The sequence below is a fragment of the Festucalex cinctus genome, chromosome 6, assembly GCF_051991245.1.
Source record: "Festucalex cinctus isolate MCC-2025b chromosome 6, RoL_Fcin_1.0, whole genome shotgun sequence".
Classification (NCBI taxonomy): domain Eukaryota; kingdom Metazoa; phylum Chordata; class Actinopteri; order Syngnathiformes; family Syngnathidae; genus Festucalex; species Festucalex cinctus.
In genome coordinates this window covers 1712804-1734195 of record NC_135416.1, presented here as the reverse complement: position 1 = coordinate 1734195, position 21392 = coordinate 1712804, and the positions used below count along the sequence as shown (strand labels likewise).

General features: G+C 34.3%; 2 protein-coding genes across 6 annotated transcripts; both read left to right on the top strand.

Moving 5' to 3' along the window:
- The first annotated feature begins 134 nt into the window (after window positions 1-134).
- c1qtnf6b (C1q and TNF related 6b) lies at window positions 135-10301 on the top strand. Of its 5 annotated transcripts, none has more exons than XM_077523366.1 (3): window positions 135-1953; window positions 6651-6868; window positions 9547-10301. In XM_077523366.1, exons 2-3 carry the CDS (start codon window positions 6664-6666, stop codon window positions 10092-10094), a joined length of 753 nt encoding a protein of 250 aa, XP_077379492.1. In that variant the 5' UTR covers window positions 135-1953; window positions 6651-6663; the 3' UTR covers window positions 10095-10301. The 5 variants fall into 5 exon arrangements, with proteins under 5 accessions (XP_077379492.1, XP_077379490.1, XP_077379489.1 ...); XM_077523364.1 differs by lacking the exon at window positions 135-1953 and adding an exon at window positions 1963-2179; XM_077523363.1 differs by lacking the exon at window positions 135-1953 and adding an exon at window positions 2256-2489 and having other exon boundaries at window positions 9547-10298.
- A 2001-nt stretch (window positions 10302-12302) lies between these two features.
- On the top strand, window positions 12303-21316 carry cyp3a65 (cytochrome P450, family 3, subfamily A, polypeptide 65). Its single transcript, XM_077524805.1, has 13 exons — window positions 12303-12453; window positions 13015-13108; window positions 13475-13527; window positions 14590-14689; window positions 14950-15063; window positions 16102-16190; window positions 16269-16417; window positions 17292-17419; window positions 17489-17564; window positions 18282-18442; window positions 20091-20317; window positions 20800-20962; window positions 21171-21316. Exons 1-13 carry the CDS (start codon window positions 12389-12391, stop codon window positions 21246-21248), a joined length of 1497 nt encoding a protein of 498 aa, XP_077380931.1. The 5' UTR covers window positions 12303-12388; the 3' UTR covers window positions 21249-21316.
- The last annotated feature ends 76 nt before the right edge of the window (window positions 21317-21392 follow it).

Below are 21392 nucleotides of genomic sequence, written 5' to 3'. Positions count from 1 at the left end.
TAAAATTCAAACTTCTTTAGTTCACCTTTTTAACTAAAGCCACTCATGTAAACATCCCAAATGAGATGGCGCACCACCCACACAACCCAGAAAACACTCAAAAAAAAAAAAAAAATGTCCAGAAAAGCTTTTTTTTTTTTTTTTTTTTTTTTTTGGTTCAAAAGTTTTCTTTTTGTTTTTGTAGTATAAAGCAATTATATCCAAACCATTGAAAAAATATAAATCAAAATGCCATCTGAGTTTATGGCGCACCCCCTCTACCAAACACACCCCCTGCGAATGTACCAAACAGCAATTTACTTGACTGAAAGATTTTGTATAGTCTTTCCTAGACTTTTCGAAGTCACACATCCCATTCAACATCCCCACCTTAGAAACGGCGCACCCTCTGATCCCCCCTGACACACAAGTGGAAGTCCATAAATCCACAAAAGGACATTTCTCGAGGAAAAGACTTGTCTTCAACCTTGAACATGCGCCAGTCGGAGATGATTTACGTGAACTGACAATGAAGCATTAACATGTTGAACAACTTCTGGGTGTGATTGTTGATTTTTTATTAAACAACATTCCCCCATCACCCATCCCAAACCCAAATTACCCCCCTCCCCCTCGAAATTCCACATCATGCAGTTGGTGCTTCATTAGTTGCTTGGTTTTTGTGTCAGCCTGCAGATGTTTTCAATGAAGACAGTGAAAGTGATGACAAGCGATATTTTCCACAGAAGCTGGTGCGGAAGGGAAAAAAAACAAAAAAAGCCAAGACAAGACAGTATTTTGCTAAGTAAAGATTTATTTTTGGCCGTGGAAACACTTAGCACTTATGTAACATGCACACCCACATGCACACAAAAAAAAATAATGATTGGTTACTACCTCGTTTTTTTTTTGCATTACTGAAAATTGACTACTAAATCGTGGCGAGAACGTATTTATCTTTTTTTTTTTTTATATATATAATTTAGTGTTCATATTTCACAAGTTTTTTTCTTAGAAAACTTTTGTATTTTTCCTTTTTTTATTTCACCAAGAAAAAAAAATACAGTACAAGATATTTTGAGAAAATCATTCTTATTTTTCTGTCTTTGCTCCATAGTTTCCCTGTGCTCCCGTCCTGTCTTTTTGTGGGTTTGGTGGTTAAACTGGGAGGAGGCTTTGAGAGGGTGCAGAGTGCACATGAAGTCCGGCAGGAAGTGGACAAGAAGCAAAACCAGAAGAAGAAAAAACAGTTTGCCTTCTTTGCATGGTTTAGTGTAAACATTACAGACAAAAAAAAACAAAAAAAACAACAACAACCAAGCCACTGTGCAAACAGAATGTCAACAACTCATTTATTTATTTAATCAACTCGCACCCGAAATCACACACATCCCGCTACAGGATTAGCTGGAAATGATCCAGTTTACGTCAAACATTGGAAAAGAAAATATTAAATATGTAATTTAAATAACAAAATATACGGACTGAAATTGTAAAAACGTAATGCAAAATATTTAAAATAAAGTAGAGATTGACTCAATGATAAATACACAAAATAATTGTCTCAGATGTGACAAATATTTTAAATTTAGATTGTTAATGTGTTCCTATTATCACTAAGATTGTTTTTTTTTAAAATTATTATTGTGATTGATTTGTGAACAGCTAAAAAAAGAAACCAAACCGAAGCTAACGTCGTTAGCACTGCTGTACTGACATCACCGACAAGTGTGAAGGCGCTTCAATTTATTTATTTATTTATTTTTTTCACTCTTAAAGTATCATGCTTTTATATTTTTAGGCTTATTTATGTTTTTAAAAGTTTCGTCCATACATTTTTTTATTTTTTTTTGAGCAATTGTAAACGGACGATTTCCAGACAATCCTGTAGCGTGACGTCATCTGCAGGCGACCCCGATAACAATCTGGCAGCCCGGGCGATCACGTCTTGACACCGACACCGGATGCGAATGAGTACACAAACGTCAATCGCTATGACAACTGTGGGATTGACATATACACGCGGGTTTGGCGAAATTTACACATCTTAAACATTATAGCCCTGTTTTTGAGCAACCGCGTTGCCCCAAAAAATGTGTTCAACTTGATCCATTTTGAGCTAGCATGCGCTAGCTAGTGACAAGGCTAGCATCTTTCGACACTTGTGTGACAGTTCGTGTTTGAGACGTCAGCTAAAATGGTGACAGAAATTTGAATGTATTATTATTGTGAATGTTTGGCGATTGCTTTTAAAGATTTATCTTTTTTTTTTTTTTTTTTAAATAAGCAGTCTTATGAATGGGGGAGTGAGAATGACGGATGGAGGGAGGGAATGAAGGGAGTGTGGGAGAGCCTGATTGTGTGTGCGTGTGCGCGCGCACGTAGGACAAAGAGGCTGAAACTTTCTTGTCAGTTGTTCCTCCTCGTAGCGCAGCAGCAGCAGCAGAACTCCCTTTTTGTTTAAATTCCCCCTCCCTTCCTCTTTGTCTTTTTCTTCTTGTGGTGAAAAGGTAAGACACCCCCTTCCCTCCCCCCGAAAAAAAAAAAAAAAAAGTCCTTTTCGTGCGCGTGCATGTACATGTAGATGATTATCTTTAACTCTCGAGCGTGGGCGGGTGTTTGCGTGCTCTCGCGTGCATACGTGGCCGGCCAAAGTTTTTTTTTTTTTTTTTTTTTTTTTTTTTTTTTTTATGGTCCTATTTTTTTTTTTTTTTTTTTTTTTTTTTAATTTCAACATCACCAACATCAAATACAATACAAACAAATTAAGCACCACAAAATTTTACACACAAGTCGATTACAGCACATTACAAGACATATACACTAAAAAAAAAAAAATAAGAAAAAAAAAATAAATAATAAAAATAAATAAAAAATAAGAAAAATACAAGAAAAAGAACACGGGGCAGTGTTACCAATTGTCAAAATTAAAGGATCCCATAAATCTTTTAAATCAAGACAAAGTCATTCAGAAAAACTTCAAAAGCAAGGGCATTTTTCTGTTTCATAAACCTTAACGATTTTTCAAAGAGCAGGATCTCATTCTTCAAGTGAGCCATACTAGGATTTGTTTTAAAAAAACGACATTTGTGAATAAAGTGTTTACTCAATAGAAGCAAGACATTGACACCAAAGTCAACTTTCCTATCGTGAATATTGATTCCAAATTGGATCTCTTTCATCGACAGCCCATTAAATTGAATACCCTTGTGTTGCAGCCAATCTTGAAAATCCTTCCAAAACCTTTGAATCACATTACAAGAAAAAAAAAGATGATCCAAGTCTTCATTTTCCACTCCACAGAAAACACACATCCCAGTTTCCATTTTGAATTTATATTTTAGATATTCCTTAGTAGGGTAAATTTTATTCAAAATTTTAAATTGAATTTCCTTCATCTTGAATGGGATTGGAAAAGATAGATAATTACATCTGATTTTCTTAATTTCTTCCTTTTGTAAACCTTTTAGAATATAGTTCCTTTTTACAAGAACCGGGCAACTACATTTTTGTAAATACTGTCTTAAAACTATGTTATTGCATTTAGGATTACAAAAATCAATACCTTCTATACAAAGATTTTTCAAATAGGGGGTACTGTTTGAGTAATACAAATCTTGTTGAGTCATAGTTAGTAAAGATAATGGTATAGCCTTCACAATTTGATTGTATTTTTTCTTGGTACATTGGATGTGAAATTTCTCACAAAAAACATCATATTGTAGAATACTTCCTTCGTTATTTAAAAGATGGGCAGTCGCCCATATACCTCTGGAAAACCAGTCTTCGCAAAAAAAAGATCTTCTATTTATGGTTATGTAACGATTGTTCCATATTGGACTGTTGTGTGGTGTAAAATTATGATTAAAGACTAGTTTCCAGTACAATGGCCGGCCAAAGTGATGCTAGTTGAGTTTTGGGCACGGTGCGGATGTTGTGAAACGGGGGTGGTGACGTCACGGTCGTGCACGTGAATGATTTGATTTAAAAAAAAAAAATAAAAAAAAATTGGAGGAGAACGTCTGGGATGTGATTTCATCATTTGCATTTCAAATACTGACAAAATAAGAGTAAGTAAAAAAAATGTTGTACTATGTGGAGAATTGGGAAAGGGACAAAACCCAATGTAATCTATTTTGCAATACAACTGAAATGCAACAAAAAGTGAAAAGACAAACATTTGAACGTGTGAATTTTTGATATTTGAATGTTATTTAAAAAAATTAGCAACATATATATATATATATATTGCGAATTAATTTTTATATTGCAAATATATATTTTATATTGCAAATTAATTTTTTTTAATCACTATCGGGTGAACACACGATATTTGAATTTTATTTTAATTAATTTGCAAAATATATATATATATATTTAAAAATTACCATCTGGTGAACATGTGATATTGGAATTTTATTTTAATTAATTTGAAAAATATATATTTTAAAAAATCACTATCGGGTGAACACGTGAGATTTTTGAATTTTATTTTGATTAATTTGCACATATATATATATAAATCACTACCTTCCAATTTGGAATAGCGCTGTAACAACAGAATGTAACAAAAAACAAGTGAAGGAAACAAATACATTTATGATTTTTGTTTTGTTTTGTTTTTACTATTACACAAAATCAAGAAACATTTCCTTGCTTTGTCCGATACAGCAAATGAGTCAATTTTGGAATATGGTTGTAATAACAGAAAATGTGGAAAAAGTCAAAAGGGCCTATATATATTATAGGCCTATATTATTATTATTATTTTTTTAAAATTGATTTTTCCCACTTTAACATTATAGGCCATTATGTATCAAATCTGACCATAATGGTACATTATGTTTAGAAATTTAAGGGAAATTATATATTTTTTTTTTCTCTACATTTTGGAATATGCAAAAATTGATCAAAGAAAATGTGCAAAGACAACAGCAATACTAATTGTGAAATACTGTTTTAAAATGTTGAATAAATTTGAAAAGAAAAACTAAAAATAAAAAAAAGATTGGCTCCCACTGATGTTGCTTAATACAAAGTCGACTTTTGGCTGCAGTTGGCAACAAGCGGCGGAATTTTTGATCCAAATCTTGTTTATTTACGCATAGCAGCACATAACAAGTCCGTTCTTGACTCGCATCCAAACTGGAAGTGCATCGTTTGGATCTTATCTGCAGCGGATGGCCCAATACAGCAAACATCATTCGTCACCATTTCAGTTTGGTCACTTTTTAAAAAAAATATTTGCTTTTGAAAACACAAACACATACAAATAACGTACGTTTGGTTTGTTCAATACGGGATTCGTCTTTGACATTTTACAAAAAAAATACGTACTTCATTTCCGACCTAATTGGCTTTGATGTTTCAGTTGTACATTTGTGCTCGTATGTGGATTGACTTCCTGTAGGTGTCCCGATACTTTTGAAAACATGTGCATTCACTTTAAATGGAGCAGAGAGAAAAAGAGTGCTTTTAAGCATATGGTTCGTGTTATGTAACCTCAAGGACACAAACGGATGGACGGATGAGGGGGAACAACCAAACGGACTTTATATATAACGTTCAAAAGGAAGTGAGGATCAGGGAAGTTTTTCTTTTCTTCTTTTATCGTGTGTGTGTGTGTGTGTTCGCTTTGTGTGGGTGCTTGTGCCTGTTGCACATGAACCGGCTTCTTATGCAAGGTGTGACGATATAATCGATATGGCGATAAATCGTGATACTTTGTCTCCCGATAGATTATCGATACGCCTACGCAAGTATCGCGATATTTGTAGCGAATATGCAGCCACAATAACGGCTCCATTGTTCATGACTTATTGAGCAATTCCTTGGCGGGCCACTAGGGGGAGCGCCTCATAAGAGTGGCGGGTAAATGGACGCTAGTCTTCAGGCGAAGAAGACTCAGCTTAGTTTTTTTTAAATTATTATTATTATTATATACGTATTATTTATTATAATTTTTTGTTTATTTATATTTGTATATATATTATTGATATTTATATTATATTATGTATTTATATTTAGATTTATTTATATTATTTTATTATGATATGATTTTTTTATTATAATATGAATTCTTTATTATTATTTCTTGATGTTTATTTATTTTATTATTATTTTTTATTATTATTTATTTATATTATTATTATTATTTTAGGATTATTTTTTTTATTTATTTATATTTATTTATTTTACCTGAGCAATATATCGATAATTGTGGCATCGTCATGTCGTGAGATAATCGTTATCGTGAGCCTTGTATACTATAACAAAATATATTTTTTTTACTTTCTTAAACAAAGTGCGCAAAGTGATCATAAAGAAAGAAATGTAAACAAATACTTTATCATGTACTGTTTGGAAATTATAAATACAACAAAATAACTTCAAAATTCTGCCGTCATCACTTCTTTTTCAACATGAATAAACAAATCGGTCACACAATCCGATAACATAGTGCCAGTATCGATCCGATATCGATACGGAATTGGTATTGATAATATCGATATTTGGATCGATCCACCCACCACTCGTGTGAGAAACTAGGACACAACTGAAGGACACAGGTAAAAATTATAAAGAAAAAAAAAAAAAAAAGACCGAAAAGCTTCCAGGATTTGTTCTGGAATTTTCAGAAATCCTTATTGCGCCCGTCTGCTTCATCTCAGGTGTTGCTCGTCCATGATGCCGTCCGGTTTAAGCTTCCTGTTCCTGTTCCTGTTCCCGTTCCTGCTGCCGCTGGCTTGCTGCCTTCCTTCGCCGCCGCGGCCGGCGTCGCGCTACTGCCGCCGTTGCTGCGACCACTTGGATGCTCAGGCCTTAGGCTCCGCCCCCAAATACCGCCTCCCCGAGGTCCGCACCGTGGTCAACATGACCATCCTCAAAGGTACCTTGTCGTATCGGTCAAAGGTCAGGAGTTACGTTGATGGGGAAACTGGCGGTCTTCGAGCGCTTTAGCGATGTTCGGCTGAGATGTTGCTCCAAATTGTATTTTGAAGAAAAAAAATCGCAAATTTAAGACTTTCTAGAGTGGCAAATTTGTGATTTTTTTTCTCGCAATTTGCCACTTTGGCAAATTTGCCATTTTCGAAAGTTACAAAAGTGGCAAATTTGCCACTTTAGAGAGTCGTAAATTTGCCACTTTCAAAACTCATAATTTTGCGTCTTTCGAAAGTGGCAAATATGCTTGTCTAGAAACTGTTGAGTTTAGAAAGGGGCAAATCCGCGAGTCAAGAAAGTGGCAAATTTGCAACTTTGGAAAATGGCAAATTTGTGACTTTCGAAAGTGGCAAATTTGTGACTTTCTAAGGTGGCAAATTTGTGAGTTTAGAAATTGGCAAGTTTAGAAAGTGACAAATTTGCGAGTTTAGAAATTGGCGAGTTTAGAAAGTGGCAAATTTAGGATTTTAGAAAGTGGCAAATTTGCAATTTTTTTCTCGCAATTAGACACTTTGGCAAATTTGCCACTTTTGAAAGTTGTCAATTTGGCACTTTCCAAATTCGCAAATTTGCGTCTTTCGAAAGTGGCAAATTTGCAAATCTAGAAAGTGGCAAATTTATGAGTTTACAAAGTTGCAAATTTGCGACTTTCGAAAATGGCAAATTTAGAAAGTGGCAAATTTGCTATTTTCTAAAGTGGTAAATTTGTGAGTTTAGAAAGTGGAAAATTTGCACCTTCCTAAAGTGGCAAATTTACGAGTTTTTTTTCTCGGAATATTGCCCCCACCCTCTTAAAAAAAAAAAAAAAAAAAAAAAAAAAATGTGTACGTGTCCCCAATCCGCCGTCGTGGAACAGCAATCAGTTTGACAAGAGACGGAAACATGAGCGGAGAAGCGGATTCAGATTTACAAGCGGGTCAACACCGTCCAACATCCTGACATTTTTTTTTTCATAAGGACGTGTCATCGGAGCCTCAGAACAGAACCGGTGGTCCAAACCACGTGAGTGTTCAGAAAAAAAAAAAAAAAAAAAAAGGAGTCGGGAACGTTGTTGGGAAGGCCAACTTTTTGATTGCTGGAAACAGAAGAACATTCCGGGCGGCCGCAAGCGAACTGGAGCAGACGGATTCACAGAAGAGTGCCACAAAAAAAAAAGGATGGAGGCTTAGCAAGGAGGAGGGCGGAGTCACTGGAAGGAGGCCCGCGTGAAGGCATCAAGGCATTAAGGCAACCGCTTTTATCAACATTCCATCCGGGGTGAACATTTTCCATGACTTGAGTCAGGAAACAAGAAACGTCGTTCGGGGTTTGTGGTTTAGTTTGACCCTTTAAACTAATCCCGATCCAACTCAGATTAGCGTTATTGTTTGGGTTTGGATTTAGTTTTCTTTTTTTGGGTGAAATGTTCACCCAAAAAATGGACTTTATGGAGGGCTAAGGTTTGGTTAAACCTGAACTCGAACCTCAACTTGAAACCTAATCCAATCTCAAAACAATTAGGTTTCCATAATTGACGAAAACTGCAAATAATTGTTAATTACAAAAAAGTTAAATAATGCAAATCATTTTTGAAAAAGAAGACCAGTAGAAAAGCGTTAAAATAGTAACAACAAAATATCTCTTTATAAAAGATGAATTAAAAAGTCAAAATGAAACATACATTGATAACAACATAGATATATTGGTTAAAAACAAACAAGCATTAGATTAAAAAGTTTAAGTTAAAAAATAAAAACTATGAAAAAAAAACCCAGAACATAATCAGAATGAAAAAAAAACCCCATAAAAGATATGTAAAAAAAATGAAACTAAGAAACTAAAAAAGCAAATAGACAAAAACATAAAAAAAAATTAAACTAAACTTGTTCAAAAGTTAAAAAAAAAATCATTTTGAGAAAGAAGACTAGTAGAAAATTAGCATTAAAAATAGTAAAAAAAAATCTGTTTATAAAAGATGAATTAAAAAGTAAAAATCAAACATACATTGATAACATAGATATATTTGTTAAAAACAAACAAGCATTAGATTAAACATTTTAAATTAAAACTAAAAAAAAATTAAAAAATGAACAGAATTTAAATGAAAAAGCACAAAAAAGATATGTAAAAAAATGGAACTGATAAAATAAAAAGGGAAGCAGTAGACAAAAACATAAAAACAAAAAAATCAACTAAACTTGTTCAAAAGTTTAAAAAAATAGAAAAATTAAAATAAAAAAACTAATTCAAACACATTGACAAAAAAAATACAAAAAGAATAATTCAGCCAATAAAAAAAGCAAAAATAAAAACTGTTAAAAATCTAAACAAAAAGTAACACCTAAAAAAAAAAAAAGGCAAATCGTGCTAAATAGAAAATACTAATTAAAATAAAGAACAAACAAAAACTAAAAAGTAGTTTTCATTTTTAAAAAATGTTGGAAAAAAAGAACAAAAAAGAAAAACGTGCTTCTAAAAAGTAAAAACATTACATGAAAAAAAAACTATGTTCCCTAGCGTAGAGAATTGTTCCCATTTGGGCCTGGTTGTCCTGGTCTTGGACTGAATCCCGGTCTTGGTCTCTGGTCTCGCTGTCATCTCTTCTCTTACCCACGTCCTCATTCTCCTTTTGCCGCCTCCCGACAGGCGACAAGGGCGACAAAGGGGACAAAGGCACGCCCGGCAAGCCCGGCGCCGAGGGGCCGCCTGGCCCGTCGGGGCCGCCGGGCCCCGAGGGCAGCAAGGGTCAAGCGGGCGCCCCGGGCGACCCCTGCAAGAACCCGCGGGCCGCCTTCTCGGTGGGCCGGCGCAAGTCCCTGCACAGCGTGGACTACTACCAGCCGCTGGTCTTCGACACGGTCTTCGTCAACCTGCACGAGCACTTCAACATGTTCAAGGGCAAGTTCTACTGCTACGTGGCCGGCGTCTACTTCTTCAACCTCAACGTCCACACGTGGAACTTCAAGGAGACCTACGTGCACCTGATGCGCAACCAGGAGCAGCAGGTCATCCTGTACGCGCAGCCCAGCGAGCGCTCCATCATGCAGAGCCAGAGCGTCATGATGGAGCTGCGGCCGGCCGACGAGGTGTGGGTGCGACTCTACAAGCGCGAGCGCGACAACGCCGTCTACGGCGACGACGTGGACGTCTACATCACCTTCAACGGGTACCTGGTGGCCCCCGCCGGTCAGTGAGTCGCCGGCCTCGCCGGAAACAGACGACAAAATGGGGCACGTCGTGTGCTTTGCGCAGCAAATCAATCACTTCCTTTTTTAAAAAATAAGAAGACTTTTTTTTCTTCAGAAAAAAGTGACTGCTCTCAAGGGAAGATAAGAATTCTCCCAACTAAAAAGTACGATTTTTTTGTCTTGGTTTCTTTTAAAAAATAAAATACTTTTTTTATTTAAAAAAATATTCATTCATTCATTTCTCCTGGAAAATGCAAATTATTTCCTGAAAAAATAGTATTTTTTTTTCTCGGTTCCTTTTTAGAATAAAATATATATATTTTTTTTTTTGTTTAAAAAAAAACAAAAAAAAAATACATTCTGTCATTTTTTTTTGGAAAGGGCTATTTTTTCCGAAAAAAAAAAAGAAAATGAAAATCTTGATTCCTTTTTCAAATATTTATTTTTTTTTTATTTAAATAACAAAATAAAATCTGTCATTTTTTTCCTGGAAAATGCAAATTATTTCCTGAAAAAATAGTATTTTTTTTTCTCGGTTCCTTTTTAGAATAAAATATATATATATTTTTTTTTTTGTTTAAAAAAAAACAACAAAAAAATACATTCTGTCATTTTTTTTTGGAAAGGGCTATTTTTTCCGAAAAAAAAAAAGAAAATGAAAATCTTGATTCCTTTTTCAAATATTTATTTATTTTTTATTTAAATAACAAAATAAAATCTGTCATTTTTTTCCTGGAAAATGCAAATTATTTCCTGATTTTTTTTCTTGGTTCCTATTTAAAATAGAGTACATTTATTTAAAAAAAAAATCTATTTTTGTTCCTGGATAAATTATAGTTATTTCCTGAAAAAAAAAGTAAGATTTTTTTTTTGTTGGTTCCTTTTTAAAATAGAGTACTTTTTCATTAAAAAAAAAAAAATTTCCTGGAAAAAAATGAAATTATTTCCTGGAAAAAAAAAAGTACAAAATAAAAGTATTGGTTTCTTTTTAAAGTAAAATACTTTTTTTTTTTATTTAAAAGAAAGAATTGTCATTTTTTTCTGGAAAAACTGGTCATTTATTTTCTAAAAAAAAAAAAAAAAAAAGTAAGATTTTTTTTATTGGTTCCTTTTTAAAATAAAATCCTTAAAAAAAATTTAATTAATTAAAAAAAAGTACTCAAACACAGCATTCAAGAGGATTACTTTTCTTGGAAAAAAAAGTTATGCTTTGCTCCCTCAGAACCTGAATGAGAAGTTGTGATTGATGAAATCATGAATTCTGCTCTGAATATGAGGGACAGTTTGGCTATCATTTGGTGACCTCAAGTTGGACCACTCTTGACAGCGTCGGGTCCAAAACACACCAGCAAATTAACTTGTAAATGGCTTCCAAAAAAAAAATCAAATTGAGGGTTTTGGGGTGGCCTAGTCAAAGTCCAGACTTGAATCTTATTGAAATGCTGTTGCGCATGCGCATGCCCTTAAAAAAAAAAAAAAAAAAAAAAAAGTCGAAATGTTTGGAAACAAAAACCCTCCCTTTCGGATCATAACGATTCTTTTTCACAGCTCAATAGCGCCTTCTGGTGGCACGTCATCAAACCGCAAGTCATTGTGCGGATGTGTCCACCAAAAACACAACGCGCGAAATAGTCTCAAGAAGGACCCGTGTCCAATTTTAAACGTGAACTTTCCATCCATTAAAAGTGAGACTTTTGCATTGGACGGCGTACCTAATCAAGTGGCCACTGAGTGTATTAAGAGCAATGGCCAGTTCAAAGTTCAACAACCAGTCAACAGCTACGACACAATAAAAAAATAAAAAATAAAAAAAAAAACCTGGGTGAAAGTTGGGTGGCATGTGTGACTCAAACGACACGTGAGCTATACATTATTCGTACATGGCTTTCAAAAATAGACTTAAAGTAAGTGCAAATATAACAACATTTTCATTTTTTAATTCATTGAATTCACATCATGTTTTTTTTTCCTCCTTTCCTTTCCTTTTTTTTTTTGTTAGCCCGTCATGGGTGTTTCTTATTATGTGTTAGCAATGCTAACTTCCTTAAAGTCCGCTAGCTTAATGCTAAGTTAGCATTAAGCTAGCGGACTTTAAGGAAGTTTTTTGGGGTTGCTTAACTACAGGGTGATAAAAACAAACATATTATTGTGGCTATGTGTTCAATCATTGACTAAGATGCCACCTGATTGGTTCAACTCTCACACACTTGACGCACACGCACTTCGAGATGTTGAGATAAAAGGTTGCCCGAGCGGGAGGGAGCCGCTCGGACCGGCGCCGCCAGACCACAACAAGCAAGATGGACTTGCTGCTTTCGGCCACGACGTGGACTTTGCTGGCGTTCCTCGTCACGCTCTTTCTCATGTGAGCGACACACACACATACACATGCATACAAACACATTATTTTATTTATTTTTATTTTTTTTTATTCAAGGGCCATATTTGATTTGGAAAATGGGCAGATAGATTAGCTCAATTATTTTGTTATAATTAAGTAGCCAATCATTTCATTAAAAAAATGTGTAATAGTATATAAAATTGTCTGTTTTACCAATATTTTAACATCATATCACTTTCTGTCAATTGATTAATAATTTGGTACACAAAAAAAACGTAAAAAAAATAAAATAAAATAATATTTGATGATAAAATAATGAATGCTCATTTTTATTGCATCATTTATAATTGATTTAAAATAATTAACTAACCAACCTATTTAATCCAACAAAATTTGTTAAAAGCAGTTGTAAAATTGTTTCATTATATTTTATTATATTTATTATATATTATATTTTATTAATAAAGCAACATGCAGTACTTTGGCATTCGTCTTTGCTGTTGTTTTCATTTTCCTCCCCAGTGTTGTTGTCGACTTGATTGTTGTTTTTTGTTTTTTTGTTTTTTAATCGTTGTTGTCTTGCAGCTTTGGCTACTGGCCCTACAACACTTTCAAAAAACTGGGCATCCCGGGTCCCAGGCCGGTGCTGTTCTTCGGAAACCTGCTGAACTACAGGAAGGTAGGAAAGAAAAAAAAAATCTCCCAATGCTTTCTTCAACCACCGTTGATGCAAATAAAAGAAAAAGAAATCGCGTGACTCAAGGAGCGACTTGCTCTCAAGGCCTCTTGTGATTTTCCGAATTGTCGTCACACAAGCGGAGAAGGAATAAGAGAAGAACTCAATTTTCATAATATTATGCCCTTTTTTCATCTCGATCCTACTTTTCTTGGACATTTAGCATCAAACAACTCAGACATTTTTGCTCAAATATACAACTTCATCTGAAATTCAGTGTTTGTTTTTTTTCTTTTAGAAAAATGATATTGTATTTCTATATATATATATTTATATCTTGTATTTGATCTTGTGTTTGTATGCTTCCAGGGTTTCATTCACTTCGACATGGATTGCCACAAGAAATATGGCAAAATATGGGGGTACGTGCACACGCATCACAAAATTTTTCTTGGTTGGTTCCTTTTTAAAATAAAATACTTTTTTTTTTATTTAAAAAAAATCTGTCAATTTTTTTTTCTACTGGAAAAATGCTAATTATTACCTTAAAAAAAAGTAAGATTTTTTTTCTTGGTTCCTTTTTAAAATAAAATACTTAACATAAATAAATAAATAAATAAATAAAAAATTCTGTCAATTTTTTTTTCTGGAAAAATGTTAATTATTTCCTGGGAAAAAAAAGTTAATTTTTTTTCTCTTGGTTCCTTTTAAAATAAAATACTTTTTTTTTATTTAAAAAAAAAAAATCTGTCGTCCCCCCACCCCCCGGAAAATGCTAATTATTTCCTGAAAAAAAAGCACAATTTTTGTTTTTTGGTTCCTTTTTAAAATAAAATACTTTTTTTTTTTTTTATTAAAACAAATATATATATCTGTCATTTTTCCTTTGGAAAAATGCTAATTATTTCCTGAAAAAAAACTAAAAAAAAAAAAAAAAAAAAACTTCTTGGTTCGTTTTTTTTTTTTTTTAAATAGAATACTTTTTTATATAAAAAAAAATAAAAATAAAAAATAATCTGTCAATTTTTTTCCCTGGAAAAATGCTAATTATTTCCTGAAAAAAAAGTAAAAAAAAAACAAAAAAAAACTTCTTGGTTCGTTTTTTTTTTTTTTTTTTTTTTTTTTTTAAATAGAATACTTTTTTTTTTATTAAAAAAAGAAAATGATTAATCTGTCAATTTTTTTCCCTGGAAAAATGCTAATTATTTCCTGAAAAAAAAAACAAAAAAAAAAACTTCTTGGTTCGTTTTTTTTTGTTTTTTTTTAAATAGAATACTTTTTTTTATAAAAAAAAAAAAATAATTAATCTGTCAATTTTTTTCCCTGGAAAAATGCTAATTATTTCCTGAAAAAAAGTACTCAAACACAACATCTAAGTAAGTACTTCTTTCAAAAGATGATTATTATTGCTCACAAAATGCATCATAACATTATAATACGGATTTGATTTGATTATTTTTGCACTTTTCATCATTGCCGTTTAGCATCTTCGAAGGCCGCCTGCCTACTTTGTGCATCATGGACCCTGCCATCATCAAGACGGTTCTCATCAAAGAGTGTTACTCGCTCTTCACCAACCGCAGAGTGAGCATCATTTCCCCAAATCTTTTCCCTTGATTCTTGCGATCCATATTATTTCTTCTCCGCTCGCTCGCTTCCTTTGCTGCTTCACAATCGGCTTCGTTTCACATCCTGGTGAGCTTTCTTGTCGCGTTGACCTCATTTGTGAAGCAACTTTGAGCTCCTCAGATTTTGTGTTTGCTAAATTTCATGTTGTAAAGTGTACAGAGCTTCACAAAGATTACAATTATGTATTTATTTATTTTTTTGGTCTTGTTTTGCAGAACTTCCGTTTGAACGGCCCCCTGTACGACGCCGTCAGCATCGCCGAGGATGAAAACTGGAGGAGGATCCGAAGCATTCTCTCGCCCTCCTTCACCTCCGGACGACTCAAAGAGGCAATGCCCAAAATATTTTTACCTGTGTGTTGTTTTCAGGGTGTGTTTTGCGGAGTCGGGGTGCGTCAGTATAAAATTTTGCCGGTCTGTCATTCGCCACCCCCCGAAATCATTATTTTAACCTCGCTTCAGTCGTCGCTAAATTATAGCTGTCGCTATTTTCGGACCGCCAGTAAAAAAAAAAAAAATAAAAATAAAAAAAATAAAATAAAATGCAAGGGTAACAACTAGGGATGTTCGTTTTTTTTGTTTGTTTGTTTTATTTATTTATGTATTTTTTTAAGACCAATACCGATATTCAAATCTTCAGTGCTCACCAATACCAAGTGCAGTTACCATTAGAAATTATGATGCATAAAACTTCCAAAAACAAAAAACAAAATCAGTGACAGATAATTTTATTTAAAAAAAAAAAAAAGACCTATGTATCCCAATTATATCAAATTTCCTTAAAATATGTGGTTGTACAACTTCCTGTTCAGGAATACAGTGAAGTGCAAAGAATTCAATTGTTTTTCGAGTCATTTAGTAATAGTAAGAATTCCTCAAGCTGTTTAGCGTAATGGTTCATTTATATCTTGTTTTGAAACCTATGCTTTTAATTTGGAAGGCTGTTCTGTATTTCCGTTTCCTGTTTCACGTTCTCCGTACGTCGGCAGTCAAATGATGATACACTAATAAACAAAGACCTTTCTGGACGAAGAAAATTTAAGAAGAAAATGGAAGAATTATGTGCTAGCTTACCAGTGGCACTCCATAAATGCAAAATAAACATTTCAGCCTTTAGTTCCTGATCGAAAAACGGTCACAACGACCAATCATCGCTCAGCTTGTGACCGTCACGTGACCAAACCCGGAAAACGGCTGTCATTTTCAGTTGACAACAAGTGGCGAAATTTGTTTTAAAAGGTATTAATTATACTTGGAAAAAAATAATGAAGTTATCACGCTAATTCTCGACAAAATGTGGAATTTTAACTGCTAAAAAATGGAAACGCGAGTCAAGTATCCCTTTCAACCCCGTGCGCGCGTGCGCAGATGTTCGTCATCATGAAGCGTCACTCGGCCAACCTGGTGAGCAGCATGAAGAAGAAGGCGCACCTCAATCAAACGCTGGAACTCAAGGAGTAAGTTTGACATCACCGCCGAATGTCCGTCCGTCCGCCCGCCCGTCCATCACGATGGGCCGGCGTTGCGCTGGGCAGGTTCTTCGGCTCGTACAGCATGGACGTGGTGACCAGCACGGCCTTCAGCGTCGACCTGGACTCCATCAACAACCCCACCGACCCGTTTGTCACCAACATCAAGAAGCTGCTCAAGTTCGACCTCTTCAACCCGCTCTTCCTCCTCATAGGTGACAAAAAAAACAAAAAAAAGACAAGAAAAAGTCTCAGAAAAGTCATTTTATTGTGAAAATAAAATGAGCAGTTTGTGAAGTTTGTAATTTTCTGAAAGATTGCGTTTACAAATTCCACCAAAATAAAAAAGTAAAGTAAAACTTGTCACATTACAAGAAAGGCATACATTTAAAAATATGCAATATTAAGTGTCATATTTTTAATTGGGTGAAAACGATATTGATTTTTTTTTTTTTTTTTTTTTTAAGACTGATTACATTTTCAAAAGTGTCAAAAAAAATCTTTGTAGAATTTCAAGGGAAAAATACAAATGAATTTAATGAATTAAAAGTGAGTTGTGTGAATACGTTTAGTTTTTTTTTATTACATTTTTCAAAATTTTGGGGAAAATTTTACATTGAATTTTAATGACAAAATGAATTGACCCCATTTTTGAATATATGCAACAATCACAAACACAAGCTTTTAAACTTTTATGAAGTTTTCCAAAATTAAAAAATAAATCATTTTTTTGAATAAAAACATTTTCAAAGGATGAAAGGGTCAAATACTTGTTTTCATTAATTATTGTTTGATTCTATTAAATTTGTCAAAACCCTAAAAACAAAAAAAAACAGCACAGATTTTTGGCGTGGAAATGAACTGAATCCATTTAGGAACAAAAAACCCAACAAAAAACAATCAAGCAAAAGTAAACGAGTATAATTACTTATGCATATTTTTAGTTTCTATATTTTTAAAAGTCTGAACATTTTTGTCGCAGTGTAAAAAAAGGGATCCCCAATTTTCTACATTAAAAAAAAAAGAAACAATAAAAAAAAAAAAGAAAGTCAAACATAACATTCTGATTCTTTTTTTTTTTTCCGGCAGCCTTCTTCCCCTCCTTGGGTCCGTTTTTCGAGAAGATGGAGTTCTCCTTCTTCCCGACCTCAGTCTTCGACTTCTTCTACGCCGCGCTGCAGAAGATCAAATCCAGCCGTGAGAGCAGCGGGCAAGCGGTACGCTCTTGAATGCGGCGGTAAACGGCGCACGGCGAGCTCACGATCTGCCTTCTGATTGCTCGTCAGAGTCGCGTGGATTTCCTGCAGCTCATGATTGACTCGCAGAAGAACGACGACTCCGCCGAAGATGGCAAGAAAAAAGGTGGCTGTAAGATTATTTCTATGATTCATGTTGATTTTCTATTGTGCAAGGTCGGAATTTGTAGTCGTTCATGCGCCAACATAACTTTTCGTACGCTGTGGATAGGCAATCCGTTTCCATCTGTAAAGTGCATTTTTTGCACAAAGGTAATGTGCTTCAAAATGGTTGCAACAATGCAAGAAAGGTGTAAACAACAAACAAGTGTGGGCTTTTTCATTTAAAATTAGAACAGGACAAAAGTAGCAACTCAAAACAGAAAAAACAATCAGCTGCATAGTTAGATTAATTAATTTATTTTATTATATTTATTTATTTTTTATTAGAATGTATTTATTCTATTTTTTTATTTATGTATTTATTTAATTAATTTCTTTATTTTTTTATATTTATGTATTTATTTTATATTTATTTATTTTTTATTATAATTTATTTATTATATTGTTTTATTTATTTATGAATTTAATTTATTTATTTACTAAATTTATTTATGTATTTTATATTTATTTATTTTTTTATTTTTTTATAATTTATTTACAATGTATTTATTTATTTCTGTATGAATTGTGAAAGTGAAAAGCACGTAAAGATTGAGTAACAGCGGGCTGAGAATTGACCTCTGTGGGACCCCACATGTGATATCCTTCGTGTAGGTTGCAAAAATCAGGAATTGCATTTTTCGAGCGTGCGGATTATTCCTGGACGTCGTTTTTTCGTCAGGTCTGAGCGACCACGAGATCCTCTCGCAAGCCATGATTTTCATCTTTGCCGGCTACGAAACCAGCAGCAGCTCGCTCAGCTTCCTGGCGCACAACCTGGCCACCAACCCGCACGTCATGAAGAAGCTGCAGGGCGAGGTGGACGCCACCTTCCCCAACAAGGTACCGTAGTAGTCGTAGTACTACTATAACGTAAATGCACGTTTCTGTTTGCTAAAAATGTTTTTTCTGGAATGGAATTTATTGTCTCTGCACATGTCACAAGTACACAGCAATGAAATTCAGCTAACAGTTAGAACCAGAAAAAACAAAACAAAACAAACAATGACCAACAGAGGGAGACAGAACAGGAAGCCTGAAAGGTCGCCATACAGCGCCCTGATTTTTTTTTTTTTTTTTTTTTTTTTTTTTTTTTTTTTTTTTTTTAGAAAAATGGGAAAAACATAAGGAAGCGGGAGGGGTAAAAAAAAAAAAAAAAAAAAAAAAAAAGACCAACAGAGGGAGACAGAACAGGAAGCCTGATAGGTCGCCATACAGCGCCCTGTTTTTTTTTTTTTTTTTTATTGTTGTTGTTTTCGAAAAATGGGAAAAACATAAGGAAGCGGGCAAAAAAAAAAAAAAAAAAAAGCCCCAAACTGCTTTTGAAAATAATTTTTTAATTGGCTTATTTTCAATATTCAATATTTATTCATTTGCCCTGCGTTTGGTTGGCAACCGGTCCAGGGTGTCCCCCGCCTACTGCCCAGAGCCAGCTGAGATAGGCGCCAGCAGCCCCCGCGACCCTTGCGAGGAATAAGCGGTCAAGAAAATGGATGGATGGAATATTTATTCATTTGTCATTGTGCAAATAACATGGTTATAAGCAACAACGAGCTAAAGTTATGAGCAACAAATACTGGCATAATGTGTCGATAAAGTGCAGATATGCGTATGGAATGTCTATAGAAACCCCGCAGAAGTAAAATGCTTAAATCGTGGATCACATTAATAGCAAGCATAGCAAAAAAAAAAAAAAAAAAAAAAATTGTTAAAATCAATATTGACGGAATGCTCACCTCTGTATGCATATATGTACTGCATATTTTATTTTTTATTTTTTTTGTATGATCGTATCAGTACTTTTTAAGGATAAAATGTTCTATAACTTGACCCCAAAAAATTAAATATCATAACCATAAAAAGATCTCGGGTATAATAACTGCAGGAGAGATAATAAATAAATGATTGACTGATTGAATGCCATTTTATGTGTCACTTGTTTACTTTGTGAGATGATAAATGTTAATATGTCAACCGCTCATCCGACCTCAAGTGACCGATACAATGAATTTACCTTTTAATAGCTTCGGTAATAATTACACAAGAAGAAAAACATATTTATGGCGATAAATTGTAATTTTGCAAGAACAATTATTTTGGAGACGAAGTTGAAATTGTACTTTTTGTCATGTACACGTTTTTTGTTTTTTTTTACCTCTTAGAAGAAATAGTCTTTTTTTTTAATTATTATTAATTGTAATATGTAATTTAAATATACAGTATAATCATAAAATGAGGTTGTATAGTTTGGTAAAAAAAAAAAGAAATTTATGAGAATAAGTTAATTTTTCAGGGAAAAAGTTATCTTGTGAGAATAGTAGAAAATAGTTTTTTTCTTTCTTTTTTTTTTTTAGAAAATAAAATGATGTTTTCAAAGGGGAAAGTGGAAAAATGTCATAATCGTACAGAAATAAAGGGATATATTTGGAGTAAAAAAAAATAAAAATAAAAAATCTGAATATTACAACGTGTCAAATGTTTATTTTGTCAGGCTTCCGTGCAGTACCAGGAGCTGATGGAGATGGAGTACTTGGACATGGTGATGAACGAGTCGCTTCGCTTGTACCCCATCGTGCAGCGTTTGGAGCGCGTGGCCAAGGCCCGCATTGAGGTCAACGGCGTCGTCATCCCCAAGGACATGGCCGTCGTGGTGCCCACCTGGCCCCTGCACCGTGACCCCGACCTTTGGCCTGAACCTGAAAAGTTCAAACCGGAGAGGTACGAATATGTTATTCCTAGTTTTTTTGTGCTAATGCTGAAATGCACTTATTAATTTGACACGCATCTACTTCCACATAATTCATCCGAGTCGCGTTATTCCGATTTCAGCATGTTCCAAAAATTCACGGCTGGTGTGCTATTGTTTTTCTTGTTCTAAAAACTCACAAAACTCAACATTTTTAAACAAAAAAATTCACAATTCATTCTCAATGTGACGTTCAACATAACAGCTTCACGTCGTTCAAATTTGATATTCAAAACATTCAAAGTTCAATTCAAATTGGGCAAAAGATGCACCATTTTCACCACTAAAATTCTTATATTATTCTCTCATTTCATATCAGTCAAAATCATTCCACATGCATCCTTTTTTTTTTTTTCAACATTCACATGCAATTTTCTCCACAAATGACAAATTGCAGCGATAAAGTCGCAATGTAACGAAAATGATCTCGTCACCGTTTTGTTTTTGTTTGTAGGTTCAGCAAAGAAAACAAGGACTCCATCGACCCGTACGTGTATTTGCCATTTGGGGCGGGGCCTCGTAACTGCATCGGGATGCGCTTTGCGATGGTCAGCATGAAGCTGGCCATCGTGGAGATCCTGCAGCGATACAACTTTTGCACGTGCGACGAGACTGAGGTGAGAACGTCCGACTTTTGTCTCAGTATCATCATGTTTTGTTTTGGGGTTTTTTTTGTAGATGCGTTCGATGGGTCACACGTTTCAAATGTTCTCCACTGTTACATTTGCGGTGACATGGATTGTTTTTCCTTTGCATTTCATACGTTTGTCAGTTCAAATCTCAGCTGACACTCGCTTTGTTTTACACCTTTCCGTTTTCCACCAGGTGCCCATTGAAATGGACGCGCTGGGCCTGCTGATGCCCAAGCGACCCATCAAGCTGAAGCTGGAGCCGCGATCGTGAAGTTCACGAAGCAGGGGATGAAAAATGCTTGCTGCAAAAATAAAGAATATGCTCAAAAACATACAAAACCGTACGTTTCCTGTTTTTTTTTCAGATGATAAGACATGTTATGGGGATTTTAAATGTTTTAATTGGGAGGGGGGG